This window comes from Haplochromis burtoni, unplaced genomic scaffold (assembly GCF_018398535.1).
Source record: "Haplochromis burtoni strain Fernald_Lab_line unplaced genomic scaffold, NCSU_Asbu1 Contig_7, whole genome shotgun sequence".
Taxonomy (NCBI): Eukaryota; Metazoa; Chordata; class Actinopteri; order Cichliformes; family Cichlidae; genus Haplochromis; species Haplochromis burtoni.
Window position 1 is genome coordinate 501,844 of NW_024582368.1, and position 24,878 is coordinate 526,721.

Genomic DNA, 24,878 nt, shown 5'->3' on the forward strand with positions numbered 1-24,878 from the left:
TTTAGCTTATTTTTGAAAGTTAATTCAAAAACTTGTCTTCATATTTATCTGTCTCGCTCATGTCTCCGGTAGGCTCACTTAGAATGGGCGGTTAGGACCCTTTCTGGATACAGACACCCCAGGCGGGAATCGAACTTGCGCTCCAAAGGCGTATGGTTTTACCTTACCAGGGAATTTTAAATTTATATATATATATATATATATATATGTATAAATGAACTTGATGTTTTAATTTCTGTGACAAAAGCATCTACAGACGCTTTCACACTTGTCACATGTACTTAGCATGAACGTGCTCCTGGACAAATGCCAATCAAGATCCGTGTTTGCTGGGCTGTGAGCACAGATCCCACTAAAGGATGGTGGGCCCTCGTGGAATCTGATTAAGACAGTTTGAGCAGAAGCATGCACATGAGTAGCCTGCTGGAGGTCATTTTGCAGGACTTTGGGAATGTTCCTCCCAACACGGAGAAGCAGATACCTCTCCTTCTGAGATTAGTGGGACACAAAGCAAGCCTTCTTGCAACAGCATTTATGCATCTGCAGTTTTGGGCAACCTGAATGAGCTGAATAAGTATGACCTCAAGGTACCAGCTGTGACAAACACACGCACAAAGTAAAACTAGAGAAAAATGAGTCTGGAACGATAAGGAGACAGCAATGATCTCTCCCGTTGCTTCTCCAGTGCACTTGTTGTCACCTTCATTTGCACCAAAGTGGGTCGAATTGATTCACGATGGTTTATGCTTCCTAAATCGACAGATTGAGGTCACTGAAGTTTGACTTTGCGTTATACTGTGATGACTGAGTTTTCCCTTAATGTTTTTGAGCATTGCAATTTATATGTATATGTATTTGTATAAGCATTTCCCCCCACAGACACTGGTATAAAAAATAAATCTTACACGCATTTCATACATTTTTACAACAAGTTGAGCCCGAGAGAGTGAAACAAAGAAAGGCAAATGATAAAAAAGAACAAATAACAAAACAATCCGTTTGTCCTTTGTTTTTAAGCAACTCTGCCCACATTATTATGAAGAATTTTCCTCTTGTAAATCATGTGTAATTTGGGATTATGTGTGTACTAAATCTTTACAGAATGTTCCTGTTATTGTTGTTATCGATAACTGTGGTTCTATAAATACTAACCATCTGCTTTACTTGCACGAACTGATATTTGTTTGTTTTATTTTGTCTCTTAGTTATAGTCCAGCTCTTTTCTTTATGATTGAACAAGGAAGTGAATCAAAGACATGTTTCTTTTTCACTTTTCTCTTCTTAGTGTGCGTTTTTGATATTTGGTCAATTTTGTCTTCTTTACAGCTGTCCTACTTGCAATTTGTAGTAACTTGTGAAACAAACAGTGATTTTACATACAATTGAAGATTGAAGATTATATGCAATTCAATTCATAAAAGAGGGTCGCGAATTACCTAAAAATCTTGCAAAAACATTGCACATGTACATTTAGATTTCGGAGTGAATCTACACAGAGTTTTATGGCACATGGAGATTAACCCCTCGAGGGGACAAGTCATACGATAAATGTCAGAAAATTAACAGGATTGTAGGAAAAAAATACACTAAAAATGAAATATATCACATATATGTTCACATATTCATCATAACATTGGGAAGTGAGTGATTATTTTCAGGTGAAAACCACTAATGCAGTGTGAGAGCTTTTAATGTAAGGCATGTGAACCCTCACTGTACTCATTTTTCCTCTAGATGGAGACAGCTACCAACTACACACTAGACTGATAGAAGGACACAGCATTTGCAGCACCACAGGACTTATTAAAAATGTGTGAAGGTCAACAAAAGCCATTGTTCTCTAACTGCAGCACACCAGTCATTATATACTAATCAGCATTCCAGAAGCTGTAACTCCAGATTTGTGCTTGTTATTTCATCAAAGAGCACAAAAACAAGGAAGAAAATGAGGAAATTCACTTAGAGAGCTGTGGGAGGCTATAAAATGAGCAGCGTTGATATTTTATAAAAACAAATATGACAGAAATTGATTCGCAAGAGTCCAGCTAATTTGTTTTTCACACATCAGGTTCATGACAGAATCTCATGCATATTCTAGACCATTAAAAATACAGCTCTTGGCATCTGATGACAAGTATCGGGTCTGTACACTGGGGCTGACATAGATCTGTCTGTCACCTCACAGTAAATCATTTTCACACACTCGGAGGTCACACGTGTTCGGTGATGGGTTTCGAGGAGAAAAGCCGAATATTAAGTGGAGTAAATAAACGGGTAGAGCTGACGGTGAAAACACTTGTAATATTTGCCTTAGAGGCAAAAATGGGGCTTCATCTTTGAATCGCTTTTAACAGGTTTGTTGGTAAAAGGAATAAGACACCAATCACAAAGATAAATCTGTAGTGGAGCCGACTTTGTAGAAATCAATTACTTTTCTGTTCTCACTCCATCTTCCCATCCCAGTGTTCAGGGTGGTGACAAGATCATGTTAATTTTGATTTAGCTTCCTCTGTACGCCCTCAGTGTCAGCTGTCCTCTATATATGGCTTTTTGTAAGCGATCCAAGCTGTAAGTGTACGAGCTGCTGATGCTCCTGAAATTAAATATCTCTCTCTCCCTGGATTTGCTCTCACCTGTTGCCAATAAACACCTTATTGGAGAGAACATCGGACCTTTATTTGCCGGTATCTTCTTAGTTTTACATTCACTTAACTCCTTACACACACAGGCACGCTGCACATTCAAGCTTCTATTGATGCATTTCTGCATCTCTGACCTGTGGTGTACAAACAGCCATATCACTTTTTCAAATTCTTTGGGGACCACAATTCTTGGAGCTGGCCTCACTCCTTTTTTCTTTTTCCAGATATAATGGGCAATCCACCCTGCTCGGCTTGCCACCAACTGGCAGCGCCAGCAGGCTGCCCCCAGACCTTGGAACGGTATCAAGCAGACCGGGCCAGTATCCTAGCAGCCAAAACCCAACAGATGCACCACACGGAAGACAACATCACAAAATCAGGGGACTTACATTTATAATGTTCTCCCTCACACATAAACACACTCATATTCTGAGCTAAATATAAACACTGCCTCAGCAAGGGAGTTAGCAGATGAGTGGAAATAAAATCTGGTGTCTCAGAGTTTAATCTCTGCTGTTTTCTGTTTGTCCTTGCAGGTGCTTCGCTGTTTTATAAAGAAAAAAGAAAAAAAAGCTTCATTTGTTTAGATGAGGGTCTTACTGTACGGTTGAAAAGATCAGAGTTAATAATGATAGTATCACAACTTCGTCTCAGATATTTAATGAAAAAGAAGATACTTGCTTTAAAAGGGCATTGCAGTACACCTGTATTAATCCATGGTACCCTCAGGAACTTCCTCAGGACTGATTTACATGTGTGTGTTATATTTAATTCTCCTCAAGTCACAATGATCCACATCCACCACACCTGTTCTATATGATCAACGATCTGCACAAAATCATTGAAATAAGTGAATTAAGAGTGCAGTTACATCATGCTTGATTTGTGATTGAATTACTTTGTATTTATGTCTCTCTTGTTTCACCTGAAAAGCAAAAACAGAAAGACATTTTCAGAATTCACTTCATCTCAGAGCTGACCAGTGCCACTTAGCAAGCACATCCTTGCACGGCAATATGCCGTGAAATCCCCTTTTGCTTGTCACTTCAACACAAACTCTTCCCAAGCACTGCTTACTGTGTCTGCTTTGCGGCAGTCTAATAGTGGATTCATTTGGGCTTATAAATGCTGTAAAACTCTGACAACAAACATCGATCTTGCAGTTTAATGAGAAATAACATGGGACAGACCCCTCTATCATCGCTCCCTCCCCCTCTTTAGCACCCCGGCTCTTTCTAACAAATTCATGTGCACACTTTCTTTTCTTGGCATTAAAGCACCTGGCAATCAAAAGAACGACAAATTCCCCGCTTCGTGCAGCCGTGTCAGCAGGCATCAGCCGCTGATGCATTTTACCTGAGAAAATTAGCCCAAGGCAAAAATGCACATTATGTTAGGAAAATGATTTTACTGTCAAGGAAAGTCACAGAAAGTTGCACACAAACACAGAAAGAGAGGCACATCCTGTCCTCTTTCTACAGACCAGTGCTGACACTATACGTCCTCGGGCCTGCCTTAGCTGGTGGTTTGATAAATTGGCCCTTTCATCTCGTCGATGTGCATTGTGTCAGTGGGTTTGTGTGTATTTGAAACTGTGAGTGCATGCATTCGTATGTGTGTGTGTGTGTATGCACGTCTGCCTGGGTACATTGTCTGAGCTGTGAAGTGTTTGGCTTCCTCACTGAGGGCTGCTGTCACAGCCTCTGAAAGCGTGTAATAGGCGCCCATTCTGCCGGAATGAATACACATCCATACACTAGTGAGAAAATGTGGCATTTCAAAAAGACTCGGGATAATCGAACAGAAAAATTATAAAAAAGAAAGGATAGGGGGGGCATGGCAATGTCATTCTTTTCAGCTAAGCTCTAAATTTGGTGCATGATTGCTTTGGGAACTGTTTGCAGGCCACAGTGAATTAATGCCATTTCTAATAGATCAAGAGCCGGGGGAGTTTTCTGTTGTTGGCTGTGGTAAACATTCTGGCTTCAGATACTGGGTTCCTGTGAGTTTCACTGGGATTCACGACTGTGTTAAATTGCCTCGGTTTGATTGGGATTCAAAGGCCACGGTTTGTTTATTCAGATTACACTTCAAAATAATTCCTCTTGAAACATTGAGTTCATTTGCAGCAATTTGTTTTTCTTTTTCTTATTTTTTCTGAGATAATCATTTTATGGACTCTGTGGCTGAGGGAAAAAAAAACAAAACAAAAACCTGTTCACAGAAGAAAAGTCACACTGGTTCTATGTTTTGCAGGTCTGCGGGATGTCAACCCACCTAAACAGTTGCATCAGTGGACGGTGAGCAATATAACAAAAGACTGACATCCCTGTTATTTATTTTATTTTATTTTTTTACCTCACGGCATTTAGATTCAGAGGACCATTCTGGGTTGAAGAGAACAAACTTTTTAACATAGAGCGTGCTGCTTCATCTCAAACTCTATTGGTAGATGAGTAGATGCACGTCTCAAAATCTCACCATTGTCGCTGCAAATGTGGCAAACATGCATATAGAAGCCCGGCTGCACAGGTGGTCAGAAGAAAAGTAAAGGTGGAGGAAAGAGATTATTATGCTATGAGTTGTGTGTTTTCTGATTCTTCGCAGGTGTAAGTGTTTGCAGCACACAGTTGCCCTAACAAACCTTTAAAAGTTATCATTCAGATGCATTTCTTGGTAAGTAGTACATTTTGTATACTTTTTTCCTCTTGAAAATGAAAAAAAATCTGGATAACTTTTCTCTCAAACGAGCACAGTGGACATATTCATGACTAGTCTTGTAAGTGTTACATCAACACATTGATTTAGCCTACAAATGGAATTTGCAGTCTGGTGGTTTGTTTGACAGAGAGGCCTGGGATGAAGTCAAATTCCCAGCCTTGATTACGGTTTCGGGGCACCTCTGCACATGAACCCTGTGGTTCTTCTGAGTGCTTGATGAAGACCACACAGCTGGAAACTACACTACATCTTCTCAACAAGACAGTAACAGTGCATGATATGCCTTATAATGAAATGATGGGGATTAAAAAGTGAGTGTGAGCAAAGACGCCTTACTTTGTAAAGGGGGGTCATGGAAACAGAGCATCGATATTACAGTGACTGGAATGACAGGGAATCTGGGTGCTCTCTCGGGTTATGCTCGTGTAATATGACATGCGTGTGGGTGCGAAGACCTACTCACTCGACCAGTGCTCCCACTCACTCACTCTACAAATCGAGCGTTCCGTGTATCACTCACACGCTGCGTGAGCCGAGAGCGCTTTCTGTCTCTCATTCATCCCAGTGAAGGCTGCTCACACTTTTTTCTTCTTCTCTGTCCCCCTCTCGCTTACTTCAAGCTGGGATAGCTCGCTTTGTGTGTGTGTGTGTTTTCTCTCCCTCTATTTGTTTCCTCTCCGCGGTGCCATTCGCGCGGAGTAGTGGTGGATGATATCAACAGAGCTTCGTTCCTTCTTACCTCCGCGATACCGAGGATTGGAGAGGAGTCGCTAGGGGACAAGCGCATCACGACAGACGGCGGCGCGAGGGAGTTTTTCTTGGAGGGGGACATCGCAGCTTAAGACGAGGAACAAATCAAACAGCTACACTGGGAGGACTGGCGCTAAGTTTTGACGGATTTCGCGGTGCAGGTGCGCAGGTGCATCGGGTTCGCGGAGAGGAGTCAGTGCCTCTGCGGAAGGTGAGCGATGGACTCTAAACTCCACCGTCGCTATGTCCCCCCATCAGTTTGTTCATTGGATGACTTGTTGTATTGATTGGCCTTGTTTGATTTTTTGTTGTAGAATACCTAAGTTTTTACACCACTCAGAGCATCACGTGGAATTGCTGGGATACTCATCGTCGGTTTGGGGAAAACCTTTGCAAACTTTGTTTTTGTTCTCTAACTGTAGGCAAACCAGAAACGTGGTATCAGTGTATGTTGACGTACAGCCATGCTGCTGCATGGTGTCACAGGTTTTCATCTAATGCTCATAACATCTTTCTTAGCTGCTTTATTATTTAAAAAAGCAGCACTTTGAGTTATTTATTATTCATTCATCCACTGGGGCCATCTCTGAGTGTGTTGAACATGATAAGTTAAACTGATGTGGAGAAATCTGATTTGGGTCTGCAGCTAAAAATTGTTTTCATTGCCGGTTAATCTAGGTTGTTAATTTATTTGTCTGATCTACAAAATATCAGAAAAGCCGTCAATCACAGCATGCCAGAGTCTAAACATTTGCAATCTAAAGAGTGGAGTGACACAAAGAGAGCAGATGCAACACTAGAAAACATGAAACCAGAGAACAGATGGACTGCTGGTTAAATGACTTTAATGAACAGTGCATTGCTGAAATAGTATTAGATTAATTTTCTTATTGGAATGATTTAAACATCCCTGGTCGAGTTCACTTTTCAGTTAAGTTACAGAAAGTTGAGCTTGAGTTTAAATTGTGTGCAGGAAATTTTCTCATTCTGAAACTGTTCAAAGCATCTGGTCCACATTCAGTGACTTCCTGTGAAACATGAAAATGAGACGCGTCGGATGTAATATGGATTAGTTTTGATGCTGCTTCACTGCTCCATATCCATTCTCATTTAGAGCACTCTTGTTGCTAGCATCTGTCACTTTGGGCGGAATGTCCAGTCAGCTTGATACCGGGTGTCTGTAGCAGAGTGATAAGAGCTTATGGTCTTTTCAGGCATTCACCTACCCGTCAACAGGACAGACACACACATACAGACACACATAAACAGCACAGGCTTTCCTTAAAAATCCCTCACTTAAGCACGATGTGATGAAATATGAATTTGGACAATTACACTTACTAATATCACATGCGGCCATCGTCTCAGTGTCCTTTTCAGTCTTTTGTTTTGTCCCTAAAATGAGCATATATGACTTCCACTGAGTGGCACTGGTTCAGTTTTTCCCACATTTGCCTCAACTGTCCGAACAGCACTGAACCTTCATGCTCTGTTTACATAGAGTTACACTATCGATCACAAGTCATCGCAAGTGATCTTCAGTCCTACACTGTGATCGATTCAGCCAGCACTGACTTTTACTGTACTTTAGGTCAGTGCAGCAGGAAGGCAGGCAGGCGGGCTGGGTCTCTGAGCACTGGAACGGAAAAGAAAAACACCCTCTGAAGGCAACAACTAACTAATCATTCATATCACTGTGAAATTTGTTAAATAATTACAGTAAAAGGTTCCCAGTTCAAAAATATGAGAGCTAAAGCAAATGAATTATTGCAAAGTGCCAGTTTATGGACATAGATTTAAAAAAAAAAAAAGTGTCTGAGAGGATTTAAAGTACATAGAGTGCTAAATCATCTACCACTGCTTTACAACATATTCATTTATTTACAATGGTAAATATGTTTTATGCTTTACATTCTATTGTATTCTTCTCTTTCGGGTTCATGAAGAGTATAATGGCTCATTTAACGTATTGTTATTGACGCGAATAGAATTGTTCCAGCTATTTGTGCCAGTTCCCTCTATGATGAACAACAGAGTTCATAGTCTAATTAAAGTTTTTAAATCACCCTTCAAAAATAAAGCAAATTAACAGGCATGCTCATTATGCCACACATTATGCCGTGCCGTTGTTCTTCCCAATTCTGAGGCGTCTAGAAGTATGGTTGCCTATTTCATTCTCCCCCTTGCTGTGCCTCTGTCTGAGCCTCTCTGGTGAAGAATCTGATTAACCAACTGGCATAATTCACCCTGTCCTAAAGGAACAAATGGAAGAGCAATGTTGTTCTTGAAGAATGGCCCCTTTTTCTTTTCTAAGAATAATAAATAAAACATATGACGGAAAAGACACAAACGCTGACACACACACACACACACACACACAGAGTCCGAGGGCAATAACTGAAGCTGTGATGCTCTTGAAAGACGCTGCAGCTTCATTACTTTCTGTAATAGGACAATGATTGATTGAGCGTGTGCGTATATACATGCATGTATATGTGTGTTTATCTTCCCGGGTGTGCGATTGGTCCATTTTCTTTAGGATTGATAGAGCATCATGTGTAGGTGTGCGTCTTTGTGTGTATGTTTTCCTCTCAGATTGCTCCATAGCAACAGGCAGCATATCTTCTTCAAATATCTTTTTCTCAGTCACTGTGAGCCCTGACCCTACTGCTCACTGTGTGCTGCCTTTGCACGGGTGCATCTGCTTCTGTGTTAATAAGTGTACGTGCAAGAGAGACCATGTACAGTACATCAGTGTGTGGGCCATTTGGCCTCTCATTAATAGCAGCATAGTAAGTAATATGGACCCGCTCGCTCTGACTGTCTACACAATCAAGATACTGAGTCCGTCTCATAGCAGCATCAAATCATTGCCAACTAGAGCTTTTTGTTCTCCTTTTTCTCTCAAACAAAGTAGATATCATCAAAACTATGCAATACTGACATTGATTTGTAATGCTTTGAACAAGTGGCAGTTTATCATTTTTAGCCTTTTTTATGTATCTCTCAAAGGAAACAAGAGCGACATCTCAAATATACATCTTGACACGGTTGTCGTGTTGTGTTAATATCGGGGTTAGACTAATAACTGGTTACGTATTTCATATCCGGGCATAGCAGCTCTTTAGAAATCAATTTTCTTTTGCTCCATCACCGTGTTAGGAAACTGGCCTGCTGCCAGATAGGGAGGGAACATGGGGAGGAGAGGGGAATATTGTGGGTGCATTAGTGAATGAGCAAAGAAAAAAAAATGCTTATCAGATGTAGAATTCATGCTTTTGCTTTTTATTTCTTTTTCAGACTCAGTTCTCAAAAACACACTCACACCAAAAGGAACAGATGCAAGTCGAAGAAGCAAAGACACTTTATACAGGCTATTTATATAGGCTAGGTGCTGCAAGGTCATACCCTATTAACTTCGTGCCAGTGTGTGTCTCTGTGTCTATACATCTGTTTGTGTGATGCACAGCATGTTTTTTACATTCAGTCATATCAGTATCACGTTGCTTTGTGAGGACGTGTGTGTGGCCATCCATGCACACACAGCGTGAACACAGTGCTGCGAGTGTGCTAACTTTGTCGATAGCAGTACAATGTTCATGTGGAGGCTGTACAAACTCATATACCTATAACCTTGCTGCTCTATAAAAGAATCGGTGCTGTACTGTATTGAAAATATTTCTCAAACGCGAAATAAAAACCAGCTTTTCATTTTTAATTGGATTCCCAAACTCACACGAGGTGCAACTGCAAAGTTCCATAACTCTGCTTGATTTAAAGTTATGACCATTCAAGGTCATCTCTTATTGCAGGGCTGCACCGCTCCCAGCTGTTATTCTTTGATCACTGCCTGCAGCCCTGTTCTGATCTGATCACATCTATAAATTTACCATCAAAGTGACACAGAGAGAAAACGACTTCTCTGGTCAAACTTACCTAGCTTTTATATGAAGGATCACCACTGATGTTTAAGCTAGGTCTCTGGCTTTGACCCAAAACCAAAACACTCACTCCAAAAATGCCATGGAAGTGAGTGTTTATTAACGTTTAATGCTTTACCTCCTGAAAACTTGCTCGACCACTGAAGCTCTTTTTTCAACTGAGCTGAGCGGGTTACACTCTGGGCAGGTTGCAACTCTGTTGCAGGGCTAACACAGAGATATACATATGGGCAATTTAGAATCACCAACTCAGCCTAACCTAACCCCACTAACTGCATCCAAGCCAGAATACCTAGATGAAACACATGCAGACACAGGGAGAACAGAAAGCAACAAAGACCTTGTTGTGAGGCAACAGTCCTAACCACTGTGTCATCATGCAGACTTGTGGAGGAAAGCATTATTTTAAAAGTTACAGAATGTTTAAGTTTTAGCTCAACTTAAAATGGCTTAAAGTTTTAGTTGCTTTCTTGTCTGGTTAATTTCAACATGGAGTTTATTCCCTTTGTTTCAGGAGTTGAGCTAGTTGCAGTAATCAATCTCATTAATTGCTTCCCTGATCTTGGAGCCGCAGCTGATGGAAGTACAATTCTCAAACAAACACCCAAGGGCCAAGCAAGCTCTAAAAGTCAAGCCTCTATTTGTACTGAAATTTAAAAAAAAAAAAAATTTTTAAAAAGCACACTGAAAAAAAATCTCTACAGTGCAAAATTTATACAAAATTAATTGTCAAATTTGAAGTTGCAGGCAGCATCCTTTATCACAACTGCAGTTACCAGGCTTGGCTCTGTGCAGCTGAACAGCTCTCTGCGCATACACCAGCAATTAGTGGTGTACAGTATTTGTACGCTTTAATGTTGCATCAGATAATATTGCCTGCTGACATGCAAGAGTAAAATTGTCACGCAAAAGTAACATCAATGGGTTTGTCACTTCAGCTTGCATTCACACACTTTACACAGGCACACATTACACACATATGTAAAACAGAAGCCCTGTGACTGACAGATGATCGTACCATGATGTCTTCGTAACGTCCTCTGAGGATGTAAATAGAAAATCAACTCTCAGCTGTATTGTACTGTATCTACTCACACACCTGCTTCATAGTCAGACATGCGATAGGAAGACATGCAGTTATTTAACTGAATGATGCTGTGGGATAATCTGTATGTATTGATGCCTCTGTGAATTTTGAAGCTAAACAAGCTTGTTTTGGTAATTAAGAAGAGCGATTGGCAATTAGCTTTATGAAATCATGTCAGAGTTATGTGGCTTGTGTCGTTTTAGTTGTTCCACTAAATTTTATGCCCGATTAATTTTTTACTTCTGTGTCTTTCCAGTATGTTCTCGTATTGTGTGCATCTCCCTCCTGCTTGGTCTCAAATGTATATCTTTCGCATTGAGGTGCATGTTGCCTCTTGGGAAATCTGTCTGCTTGCTCACTTCTGCTCTAATCTGCTTGTATGATATGGTTTCTATGTGGAAAAAAGGAACAATATTATTCCTGTATGACTTTTTGTTTGGACTTGGGAAAATATATTCATGAAAATACTGACTTATCTTTAGTGCCTTGATCCCACTTCCATTCACTGCCTGTCAGAACGGGTCTCTGTGTGTATAGCTGCTGCCATAATGTACACTGAGACAACCATTAAAAGCCAAAATCCTTGCAGCATGTTCTTTTGTACAAAGTTCCTCTCCACTTTCGTGCTTATATTGGATCTTCAGACTGTTCTTTGATGTCACATAGTTTTTTTTGGGGGGGGGGGGGTGCCATCCAAATACCAAGTCTGCATTTTGTCAAAAGTTGTTTTACCTTTTTCAAATAGAGATTTTAAAATGAAAACATGTCCAGAAAGTCCCATAACATAGAAAAAGAACATCTGGCCAAAAGGGGGCAAACTATATAAGCATATAAAAGGAAAATCCAATCAGTTGCTAATGAAACTGATAAACCCCAACAGTTTTGTTGCTTTCTAACATGGCATTTCCCATATGTTAAAGTAACTTAACAGCCCCCATTCAAATTTCAGGCTGCCTTCGGTCTCCCACCATTAACTCAGTTTGCCTAGAAGTCTGTTACTGAATACACACACACAGGCAGAGAGACACTACGCGGAAATGTGAGCTGTTAAACTGCAAACCTAACTTTGCCCAGGATAATGGTCTTCTTTCTCCCTCTAATGAGCCCATATTATGGCCTAAAGGGTTAGATCTGTTATTAATACCATTAACAACTAATGGTCCACTGAGAGAGATTTTCAGAGATAAAACTAACAGAGTACCCTCATGAATACAAGGGTCTCATCAAGCCAGAGATGTTATAAAATATAAATGCATTGATAAATAGAGATGACTAATAGACACTTTCACTTATGGAAAATCAGACACACACAAAACACAAAAGCACCACTGAAGCATTTGATCTATTCAATCCACACCAGTACCGATCTGCCTTCAGAACCAGTCTGTCTCTCAGAAGTACAGAGGAGCTGAAAGGAGAGCGTTCAGATAAACTGTCTTCACCAAGCTGACTGACAGCATAATTATTCTTAATGGAAACACTAAAATGAAGCAATAAACAGTGTTGATAGATTTAGTCGTTTCATTGATCGCTTTGTATTGACAGCAAAGCCAGAAAACAGGTGCATAATCAGAGTCTAAACTCTAGTAGTCTGTGTGGATTGGTGCATTTAATAGAAGTAAATATCTATGTACTAGTGTACCTTAAAAAACTGAATATCGTCAGATGCATCTTACCTGTGCTAACTGTGCTTTCGTCTGAAAATGCCTCTTTTCAGATTTAAAAGAATTTTGTATTTCATTTGGAAATCGGGGTCCCAGAAACTGGAGGAAGGATTGAGAGGCACAGAATCCAAAGTGTTTGATGTCCAATGTGAAGTTTCCACAGTCTATGATGATTTGGGCTGCCATGGCATCTGCTGGCGTTGGTGGTGGTTGGCTCACTGTGTTTTTGTCATAGACAGCAGCCCATATTGTGTATTCTGCTAAAAAGACATAACACCAAAACCATAAACATTGTTAAAAGGCTCAGTGATTCTAATGAGCTCAAATCAGCTACAGCTACCTGAGCTGCCAGCCATCTGTCAAAGCTGCCAAACCCCTAATAAGTTACACTGAAAAATTCTTGTGCGTTGCACAATAGACGTAATTGGGTCTGTATGCTAAAGGCTGACTAATCAGGAAAATGTGTTTTTACAATTTTGTTTTGTTTCTGTTAAGCTTATTTTGTTAAGTCACTATTACTGTTATTATTACTATTATAATGATCATCTCCTTGGCTGGGATAAGCTCAGAATTCACATATACATCCATCTCAAATATTACATAAAATACCAGTATATGCCTCTTGGACGAATGTGAGTCTCCAACTTTAAGTTTCACTAAAATTCATTCCAGTAGTAAGGTGCATAATACTGCAGCTTATCTCCTCTTCTCTCCCAAGAGTGGATAAGTCGAGCCTACACCATCTTTCATGAATAATCCCTGCCCTAAAGGGCATATTTCCACCACTGGGAGAGAAAAGAGGCAAATGAGATGAAGATAAGAGACAGTGAGATAAAAAAGCATACTGTGACTGTCTTTGACTAACAGTATCAGAATTAGGGATGAGATTGGTTGTACCATGTGAGTGATTACACACTCGTTGTTTTCCAAAATAAGTGGCCAAAAATGGTGCTGCGATCCGTATTTATGTCATTTAAACTTTTTTAAACAGTTGATGTTATGAAATTTCTTACTTTAACATTGCAGTGGCAGTTGTCAAGCAGTCACGATTGTTGTGCGTTTATATTGTGTGCTCTTTGGTCATGGCTGACAGAGAAGATTGTTTTAAAAGTCTGGTATTTTCTTTAATTAATGAACAAACAATTTAAATGAATTAAAAAAAAGGAAAGAAAAAAATTCAAAGATTATGTGCATGCAAACAGTGTAATACCTACAGGGTCAACATTCAATTCAATTCAAATCAATTTATATATTGCTCATTTACAACAACAGTTGCCTCAGGTAAGATAAAGATAAAGACTTTATATAACACAGAGAAAAACAGAGAAAACCCCAACAATTAGATGACACTTTACGAGCAAGCGAAAACTCCCTTTTATCAGGAAGAAACCTCCAGCAGAACCAGGCTCAGAGGAAGCAGCCGTCTGCCATGACTGGCTGGGGTTGAGGGTAGGAGGATAGGACCTGGAAGACAGCCAGAGATTAATAATAAGTAATGATTAAAATCCTGACATTTTATAAATCTAGAGCAGTCCAGCTTTTTTGACTTATATAGAAAACTGGCTGAAGTACTGACCTCGGTTCAAGGTAACATTCACTCCTCAGTCATTATAGAAGGAAACTCGGACAAGAAGTATAGCATCTCAGAGCTGTCACCAAGGTTATTGTGAGAAGATTTCAGGACTTGACGGTGCAACTGTCACTCAGATTCGCAACGCAAATTGATGTGAACTGTAAAATGTATTAAAAAGCACAAATGCACAGAAAAAATGCAGACATAAATTTAGAAGATCACACAGCCAATTTTGGAATAAAGCATTGTTGATTTTCTTTCTGCATCGCAATCACACACTCTCTTCTTTTACTTCTTGATTGAACTTGTTGAATTTAACTCTGGGGGAACAGACGGGACCTCTGTTTCCATATCTTAAGCTTTTGGCTTTATTTTTTTTTATTTGACAGCAAATCCATTTGCTTGTACCCACGCTGTATTTGAGGTTGTGTACGTATGCAGTTTGCAGTATTTAACAAGAATAGTACAAAGTAAGCTCCTGCAGTGCAAACAGAATGAATGTGTATTTGGATTCAGACTCTGGCTTCAGCTCCTTTGAAGACTTTGTTCCCTCAGTCTATTACCTTTGATTGCTACTGTACAAAGCGGAGGGTTATGAATCTTGGAGCGTGTGTGCATGTGTTTGTGTGTGTTTGTGTGTGTGTAGGGGTTTGACAAAGGGGAGACAGTGTTGGGAAAGATTACATTACCAGGCGTGAAACAAGAAAAAAAACTGTAATGTGGAACATCAATGTGACGCCACAGTGCCTTTGCGATATAGGGTTCCATATTATTAACCTCCAACCCTTGCTCTTGTCATTGCGGCTTGTGACTCATTCGACAGGCCATTGGCTCACAGGCTGATGTCAATATTTCAACGTCCGTATGCATAATTTGACAGTTAAATGAGGGGAGCACTTTATTTTGAATGAGATAGAAGCTGTATGAAAATGTGAGCACAGAAAATGGAAGAGGAGGAGAGACAGTCCAGCTCACAGCAGCTACCCCCTGATGGAGCATAAATGAATAAACTGAGAAATGGGGGAAGGGAAGATAGGATCTTGTAAAAAATGTCTCAGTTTTTTTCTTTTTCACCCTCTAAGTTCATCTTAAGGACACATTTTATGTATCTGTGATAGGAGTAGTGTCTCTAAAGTTCCCCACTGGGCAAATACTTGATGCTATATGTTTGTCTACAGTAGGGTAGGGCTTTATTACACTATCTAGTTGCAAGTACTATTACAACCTAATTAATATTCTAAGCTTATGTGACAAAAACAGCCCCACTAGCTGCATTTATTAGAAAGAACAAAAAGTTCCTTCTATTCCAAGGCCAGCTATTTAATGAAGAGTGGGCCAGAGGCTGAGATTCTAAGGAAGTTTCAAAGTTCACATCGATGTTAAATACTTGATGTGGTCTTAAAAGAGCGTTCCCTTTTGTCTTTATATTCCTTCCGATGAAGACAGAAGGTTTGTGCATGTGCCGGCTAAGACTCATTTACTTTTTATAGTTCTGTCCAATTGAGTTTGGAGGTTTTTTCATTTTTAATTGGAGATGCTGTTTTTGTTTTCTGTCTTCACTTTAACTCTTAAAGACTTTTAACTTTCTTTCACATTTTAATTCTAAGCCTTGTTTTTGCTTTCATACACTATATTGCCAAAAGTATTGCATAGTCTGCCTTCACACACATATGAACTTCAGTGACATCCAATTCTCAACCTATAGTGTTTAATGTGACGGCAGACCATGCTTTGCGCTATAACAGCTTCAACTCTTCCAAGAAGGCTTTCCACAAGGTTTAGGAGTGTGTTTATGGGATATTTTTTTTACCATTCTTAAGAAGCTTATTATTGCGGTCAGGCAATGATGTTGGATGAAAAGGCCTGGCTCACAGTCTCCACTCTAATTCTTCTCAAGGGTGTTCTATATGGTTGAGGTCAGGACCCTGTGCAGGCCAGTCAAGTTCTTCCACTCCAAACTTGCTCATCCATGTCTTTATAGACCTTGCAACAACCCCACACCATAATCCCTATTCACCAAACTTTACACTTGGCACAATGCAGTCAGACAAATACTGTTTCAAACCCAGACTCGTCGATCTGAAGGCCACACTAAGTCTGGAGGTTTGTACTGATTGTTTATATGAGATGTTCATAGAAGCAGTCTACCTAGGTGCTTGATTTTATACATCTGTGGCCATGGAAGTGATTATAACACCTGAATTCAATGATTTGGATGGAGGAGTGAATACTTTTGGCAATATAGTGTACTTTTCTCAAACCTTGTGTGCTACCCCATCAGGTTCCAAGCTCTTCATATCTATTGCCCTACCAGACCCTTCAAACCCCTGTCCACATCTGCATGGGTATTCTGAAACACATCTTTTCTATGTATTTTGGCCTTTGGTCCACACATTCATTGCATTTTAGGTGACTAAAAGCATCCCGTCTGTGCAGATGCTGTGTCAATCAGCAATATTCTTCACTCTCATTGGTAGTTGATACAGTGGCTCGCTTGTTGAGAATGTCACAGAATGTCATTCCCTTTCATGGTTACAGCAAATCACTTCCAGTGTGTATCCAGCTTCATTAGATCATCTGACATCTTCACATCAGAACCTTTTCTCTAGAATGTCACAATGAGATTTCCATTGTGTAGGAGGACCAAGCCTCAAGGGCTGGTGTCCTGCAGTATTTAGATGTGTCCTTGATCCAACAGCTGATTTAAATGGCTAAATCGCCTCCTCAACATGTCTTGACGTTTTCCAGACTGGTAATGAACTAATCATTTGATTCAGGTGTGTTGACCCCGGGTGATATCTAAAACCTGCAGGACACCAGCCCTTGAGACCTGGAGTTCCCCACCCCTGTCTTACACCAAAGCAATAAAAGAGAAATAATACATTTCAAATACATTTCCTGTGTAGTAGCATGACTTTATACTTGGAGGACAGAACAGGTAGATTGTGAATAGGTAGACTTCTAAAAGGACAGTTATTGGTGTTATCAAATGTACAGCCTTATGTTGCTCCCATCCCAATTTTTTTTTAAATGTGTTGCAGCCATTGAATTAAAATTACTTTATCTTTTTCTTATTTCTATATTTTTCAGGGTTCTATTGTAAATACAAACTAGAGTAACCATTGTCATTCTGAAATCATTTTATTTTGTTTTTATTTATATTTTGCAGTCTCCAAACTTTTTTGGAATTAGGGTTATATATTGAATTTTGGTTTAATAAGTAAAATGACTGTGAAACAGGACTGTTGCAGAATTCTCAACACTTTATTTATTTATTTATTGGACAAAGTCACTGCAAGTCTATGAAAAGCCACTAAATGAGTTAAGTTTGCAACAATGAGGTGAACTGAAGCATAATGATTAGTACAACGAGTCCTTTATGAGCCCTAATATACCATTTTGCTGATATGGTGGCATTTAGCTGATGTGATTCTGTCACTAATAACACTTTTTCAGGAGCAAGTCTAAAAAATGACATGTTTCATTTAAGTTATCACTGAAACTGTATGCACTATCAACAACCTTTTGGTGCAAGTGTAAGCCAAATAATTACTTTCTAAATTGCATTTCTGTCTGTTCATGTCAATTCATGGAGAGAAAACTCTAAAATGCAAGCTCTATATGGAAAGTTTTGGCAGTACAACAGTTGCTATCCTTCAGCTACAGCATGCTGGGAATTGTGAGCTGGGCAGACTGTGTGTGCCATTTTTATTAAACATGCACAATTTGTTAACTCTCACCAGAAGTTAAGTCTAGTTCTTAATCAGTCTTCCTATATCAACAGAACACATTACCTCTCTGCTGACTCTGTACAGTGCAGTGCATCAGCCACTTCTCTTTTTACAAAATCTGTCAGAAGAAAATCACAGTGGATGAAATCTTTGAGCTGCCTCTTCTAATCCTTGTCCAGTTTCTTGTGGTAGCCCTTCTGATAGCTACCGATCAGTAGTTCAAGCTTTGGCCCAGGAATTTTGTTTTGCTGTGCTGGTGCTGCCAGAAATTACCATCGCACTTTCCCCTTTGATGCAGAGTTAGTGGCCAATCTAGAATCACCTCCACCCACTCTAGATTGGGCACCAGCACCATATTAGTGTTTGATGGAGCTCTTTTAAACAATATTGATTAAAAACGACAAAATTATAATGTTACTGTGCATTTTTAAGTCAAAATTGAAATAGTTAAAAGTGAATTACGAATTATATTGCAATTGTTATTGCTTTTGTAAGTGTTATTGGCTCATGCACATACAAGTTGAGAACAATTAAGTCCTTAATGACTGTATGAATTAATTGGGTTGCAGCAGTAATTCATACCATTCGTCACACACCAAACTATATGTCATGGATCAGTTCTTTGACGTAAGAGTCTATTAATGAACTTCCCCAAGTTTGCAAGTTTGGCAGGAAATCCATGTGTTCACACTATTTTAGTTACCAAACAGTTTTATTACTAAGAAGTAGCTCATTAAGAAAATAGCTTTTCTGGGCTTGACTATACAACAGCTTCACTCCCACTCCCCTTCTATTTAAAAACTCTCTTTATTTTGTCACAAGTGATCATGTCGTCTGCAATGACTTCTGCATGCATCCAAGTGAAAAAAAAGGTTCTAAATTAAACTAACAAGACAAAATCAAAAGATGAGCTGAAGGTAAACTTTCCACTGATACTAAATATAACACATATATAATACATGCCCTGTGGTTCAAATTGATACTAAAGCAGGAAGAGCGCATCTATTTAACCCTCCTGCTGCCTCCCCAACCTTTTTTTCCCTCTTTCCTTCCATCTTCAATTAGGTATCCCACTATCTGTCTCTCCATCTTTTCGCTTCATTGGGTCTGCCATTCTATTAATCTTGCTAACAGATTGCCTCTATTAATTAGTCTACATCCCCCATCTTGCATGTAATATTCAGAGGTAATTGAGATATTAGGAAGATAAGGATATTTCTGCAGTCACAATCATTTTTAATTAGCCTAAAGATTAAAAGATAGACTCGTTTCCGCCTGGCTGACGTCCAGGCTGGCAGTGCAAGGTCTTTTCCTGTAAATTCTGCTGCAAATTTAATGTGTCAGTTTCCAAGATATATCTGTTCCATCATGCCTCATACTTCACGTTGTGGAGGTAATAATGCATCTAGGCCTCCAGACAAAACAAGTTTACAGCTTGTCATCTGTGGCATATGAGATTGAATATTGTGCCTCTCAAGCATGTATAACTTACTGAACACAAGTAAAGACGATAGTAAATTCTGTTACTGTAAATCAAATGCAGTGCCTTTTCATTTTAACGTGCATTATGTGGGTCTCACTGCAGCTTCAATTAGATAATGAAAGAAATGTCCATACAGCGTGTCTGCGGTTAATTGGAAGGTCCAGGGTGCACTAAACAGACAAGATTAACAGACAGGAGTAATTACTCTGTGTGTGTGTGTGTGTGTGTGTGTGTGTGTGTGTGTGTGTGTGTGTGTGTGTGTGTGTGTGTGTGTGTGTGGAGCGTTGTGCAAACATATTGGCTAAATGGAATTAAACACTAGGTGTGAAACAAAGAAAATTCATTTTCCCTGCTGACACGTGGAGTACATTTTGTCTGATCTCATCACAAATGTTGTAATTCTCAAGATACACAAAAGGCCCTATTCTTTCAAAATTACCAGAGCTGACCTCGACAGGATCCTTGTACTTCGTAGCTGTGAATAACTTTGCCTCTACAAGCCCTCCGACCTGCCACTTCCTTTGCGAAAAGACCTCAGACGGTTTTAATGGCTTTGGTTTGTTCACTATTCCCTACAGACCAGTTACTCACTCTTAACATGTCAGAGCAGTGCCTATAGGGCGCACATAATGAAGAGAATAGAAAATTGAACATAAGACCCCAGAGCAGATCATTAAGCTGTTTCTATTATTGTACTCTGTATATAAGCAAAGCACTGTACTAGGCTTCGAGCCATCACTCCCAGTAGGATGCTCATGTTTCTATGGTTTAAGTGGTTCCCAGCGCTCACCAGGTACAAACACACCTTTTCTCACAGGGAAATGTTACTGGAAACAGGTTCACAGAGATGTTAAACCCTCTCTCTGCCTTACAACATTATTACTTTCCTTCCAATGTTCAAAACTTCCTGGGAGTTTCAGTTGCTTACAGCATTTCCATTACATACACTACTGCTTATTATGGTTGGCACAGCTGAAATTTTTTACCTGGTTCATTTTTACAAGAACACCTCCACAAGTTGCACTTTCTAAATGGCACAAAGCAGACTAAGATGAATATAGTAAAATCTAAGTTTAGCAGTCTAAGATAGCGCGTTAATTTAGTTCATGTCTGTGGCAAAGGCAGTAAAAACACAAGCACGAGAATAAAAAGAAAGCATGGTTCCAAATATCTATCGTAAACCAGTCATTAGAAGCCAAGCTTAATGATTATTACCCTATTATTAAGTACCATAAGTGTTATGTACTTAGGTTGGGTGTCTAATTAAAAGGTAGAAAAACTGTGTACTGTAAGGAATTTTACTGAACCATGCAAACTCTCATTGAGGTTGGTTCACAATATGATCGGGATATTAATAAAAAAAAAAACTTCACCCAGAGTAAAAATTCTGCCCAAATGATTTGGGGTAAATTAATGCGCACATTTTAAGAATACATCTATGATGTCACAAGCTCATTAATGTCTAAAATAAAGTCGTGACTCATTTGTACTTTCCCTGTTCACATTTGTGCAAAGAAGCAGACATTTGTGCTTCATTATTTCTGAAGTCATCACATTCTCATTTGTCTGGCCTGTAATGCTAATAAAAATAAAAGCAGAAGGTAGTCAAAAAGGTTTTTTCTTGTTTTTTTTGGTGGGTTTTTTTTTTTTTTTTTGCATAAATGTCCACTAACTATATGCAAACAAATCCGTACTATGGTGTTTAATTTCTAAAGAAAACAGTGCAGAGTTATAGTTATTGTAATAAAACTAATAACAACACATATGATATCAGAAAATGAACAACAACGCTGTATTTTTATGGTCTGGTATATATGGTTATATTTTGTCTCTAAAATACTGTAAGTAATTTTAAGAGTCCTTTAAAATGCTCACAGTAAATTCTGACATTACATGGAAAACATGTATGAGATTATCGACCTTAAACACTGAGATAACTGTGATAGCTGAGCCAGCATGGTGAGGCTTGGATTTAAAAATTTAAATCTTCTGATCCAGATTTGAAAGAAAAACTTACATTACTGGTTTTATTACCAGGTTTGATTTAGTCAATTAAAATAAAAATATACCTCAAATTAGGAATTTGTTAAGATTAGGGCGAAAATAAATCACTTTTGTAAATCAGATTCTTGTTTTTGAGTATTTGCACTTTTGATATTTAAAAAAGTCAGGAACCAATTCTGTTTTTTCTGCTGTGTCTGTCATCAATAAAACCATATCTAAGTAAGCTTTTGCTCTCAACATCATGTTAGAGCTTACTGAATATTTTTTAAAAAAGTTTATTACTAAGTAAAATGCAGAAAACTCGCGCAAGAGCCTCAGGCCATTGTTTCCAAGTCTAGAGCCAAAATCCATGAGAAGATGTTCTGACAGAGAGGATCAACATATTTTAGGCTGCACTGTCATAATGAATCTGTCATTCTGAAGGAAAAACGATTTCTAAATTGAGATATTTGCATGCTCATGCATCTCAAACACACACAGTAAGGTTCACTGACATTTTATTCCGTCCTGCATTTTAATCATATTCATATTTGCATATGTTTGGGTGTGTATGTGTGTGTGTGTTTTTGTAGTCTCAGATGAAGATGAAGTCTGCGGGCGTTGTGGATGGAGGCTTGTTCACAGAGAGCTATTGTAACATCTGCAATGCCCAGCTCATCTCCGAGTCCCAGCGCACCGCTCACTATGAGGTGAGTCCATCTCCTCTGCTCAGTTTCTGAGGTATTTTCTCATATTATTCCAGAATAAACATGTGTTCAACAACTGAAGAAGACACAAAGGTTCTTATGCATAAAGCAAGCCAAAATGTTGCAACGTTTACTGCATTTTTAGGCAGATTCCTGCGTGGTACATTTTGCAAATGCCTTATTTGTACCAATTTCTGCTTGTGGCGTTCAAAATAGTGCTCATCCATTAAACATAGTATTAATGCAGCACTGTAATGCTAGTTACTTGCACAACAACAAATGTGCACACACAGTTTTTATTTTAATGTAGTATAGCTTTCAGCAGACTCTCTCAGAGTAATTTATTGGATGGCCATTCAGCCCTTGCATTATTTAACTAGAATCTAAATGTGTGTGTTTGTGCATGTGAATGTGTGCTTGCGTGAGTGTACTGCATTAAAGTCATACTTAATTACAAGATACAATTGGGATTAACAAGCAGACTAATGAGGGTGAGGCCCTTATCTAGGCAGACTAAAGCAAGGGCGATGATGGTGTGTACGGTAGGTTCTGCATAGATGTGCACCTACAGTACGTCATTCACTTGTCAGTAATCTATTTCTGTCCCTCCCGAGCCTGACAAAAACACACAGCCTTGAGTAGAGCAGATGAATAGGCAAGCTGAGTCATTGCATTTCATCAGTTCCAAAAGGTCTCTGTAGAGGTTAGCAGATCAAGGAGACAAGGAAACAAATCATTTGCAAGCAGGAATATTTTGAATGTTATATTCTAATCAGATTGAGGGCAAAGATGGGCAAATTTACTAGGAGCACATTTCAAAAACAAAAATAATTTCTCATTTCAGACCAAAGAAAAAAAAATGTCAGAAGTCCCACAGTTGTTCTTCAAACATCCCTAAATGTCTCACTTAAATAATTCATGCATCCTCTTTTGAGTTGAGATAATTTATATGTATTAAATTGTTGAACTTCAGGTAGTTGCTTCAGCTTGGACTAATGAAAATGGACTTAACTAATAAACAAAATCCAGGTCAATATCAGGCTGTCTTTAGCCAATTAGGGGTGTTGCTGTTGGTCAATAGGACCATCAAATGCATTATGTTCCAGCGCTTTATCGAAGGTTAAAACCAAAGGCTGAACAAACCCAGGTGTGTGACCTGTCTGTCAACTATAAGCCCAGCATGTGCCCCTTTGTTTCAGTCACAGTCAGTGGTTCTGTCTGCTGCATCAATAAGTGAATTCCTCACCTTCTTGAGCGTCTATCCTGAGATGCTCATTTCCTTCAGCCCTTCCTTTAATTTATAGCAACTCTATCTTGACACACGTAACACGTCTGTTCTCAGTCTTCACCCTCTGCTGCAATGCCAAAATATCAAACTGCCCTCCACTCTTGTACAGGTACTTCTACTTTATCTTCCCAGGGCCTGTCAGTTCAACAACATAAACATAGCGATTAACACATGACCAGATGACCAGGTCTGGTCTCAGACTAGTAATGTCAGTTTCACTTGGTAAGAATCTGGCACATCAATCAGTATTGACCTGCCTTTACTTAAGTTGCCAGTGTTTGAGTGCTTTAGGTTTTAGCACCTTATATGAAAGGTTTTAACTTTGCTTTGTGTGTTAGGGCATTGAGGGCCATTGCACTAGCTCTTCTTTTATCTTCAGTTTCATTTGTCACACACTTAAGCATTTGATTGTAAAGGTTATAAGAAAGATATATTTAAGCACTTCATTAAGTCCCTTTAAGTAAGCCTCCTTTTCTCAGTTCCCCTTCCACTTTTTTTCACATTGCAGTGTCTTTTGCATGTCTGCCTACTTTTTTTTGACCACATGCTCCTCCATCACCAGCACCAGCCATCATGGTCTTTTTCTTGGTTTCATTCTTTTTCATAGCCTTTTCCCCTCCGCTTTGTGTGTGGCAGAGGGGAAATTTCCATCAGCTGCCACTGACACTGACAAGTATGTCCTTTTTATTGGATTTGAATAGAGACAACTCTAGCATTATCTTGGCACATTTTTATTCTTCCGTAGCATAAGACAGTGTATGTGTGATGGCTTTATTCACTGTTTGATGAGACACTTCTCTAATTGTGAGCCAATCAATACTGCTTTCCATTTTGAGATGTCCTACATGTGATTCAAAACACTTTTCAAAGATTCACAGATTCAAGATTCTTTTGCTTACACAGATACAGTGTTGGGCAATTTACTTTGAAAAAGTAATTAATTATAGTTACTAGTTACTTCTTCAAAAAAGTAACTGAGTTAGTAACTGAGTTACAAGCTTCTAAAAGTAATTAATTACTTGAAAAGTAATTATTGCTTTACTTTAAAAAAAAATGTTTAACCCTCCTGGCTCCAGGGTATAATTGGCCATTTTTAACCATTTTTGATTTTCCCTCCACATTTTACCTCTAAAAACTATTTACTTTACCTTGTTTGGTATCATTCTTTTCAGCACAACCTCACGTTTCTGAATTTACAGTTATGTTTTCATTTTGACATACTGCCTTAACACAATTGATCTGAAATCAGACAAAAAACATAAAATCCGAGTAGTAAAAGTTATAGTTTTTTAACAATCACAAACATGT

The 24,878-nt window shown here is 39.0% G+C and overlaps 1 protein-coding gene across 4 annotated transcripts in view; it reads left to right on the top strand.

The window, feature by feature from the left end:
• The first annotated feature begins 5,651 nt into the window (after nt 1-5,651).
• zgc:171482 (zinc finger protein) overlaps nt 5,652-24,878 on the top strand; it is a 58,021-nt gene continuing 38,794 nt past the window's right edge. For 2 of the 4 annotated variants that reach the window (XR_006054842.1, XR_006054841.1), the window contains exons 1-2: nt 5,654-6,324; nt 22,169-22,285. Coding sequence is in view for 1 of the 4 variants with exons in the window: in XM_005913906.3 (XP_005913968.1) it covers nt 22,175-22,285 (111 nt within the window). In the remaining 3 variants the exon portion in view is untranslated. Of the gene's footprint in view, nt 6,325-22,168; nt 22,286-24,878 lie in introns of all 4 variants that reach the window. The other 2 variants (XM_005913906.3, XM_042224650.1) reach the window with 2 other exon arrangements.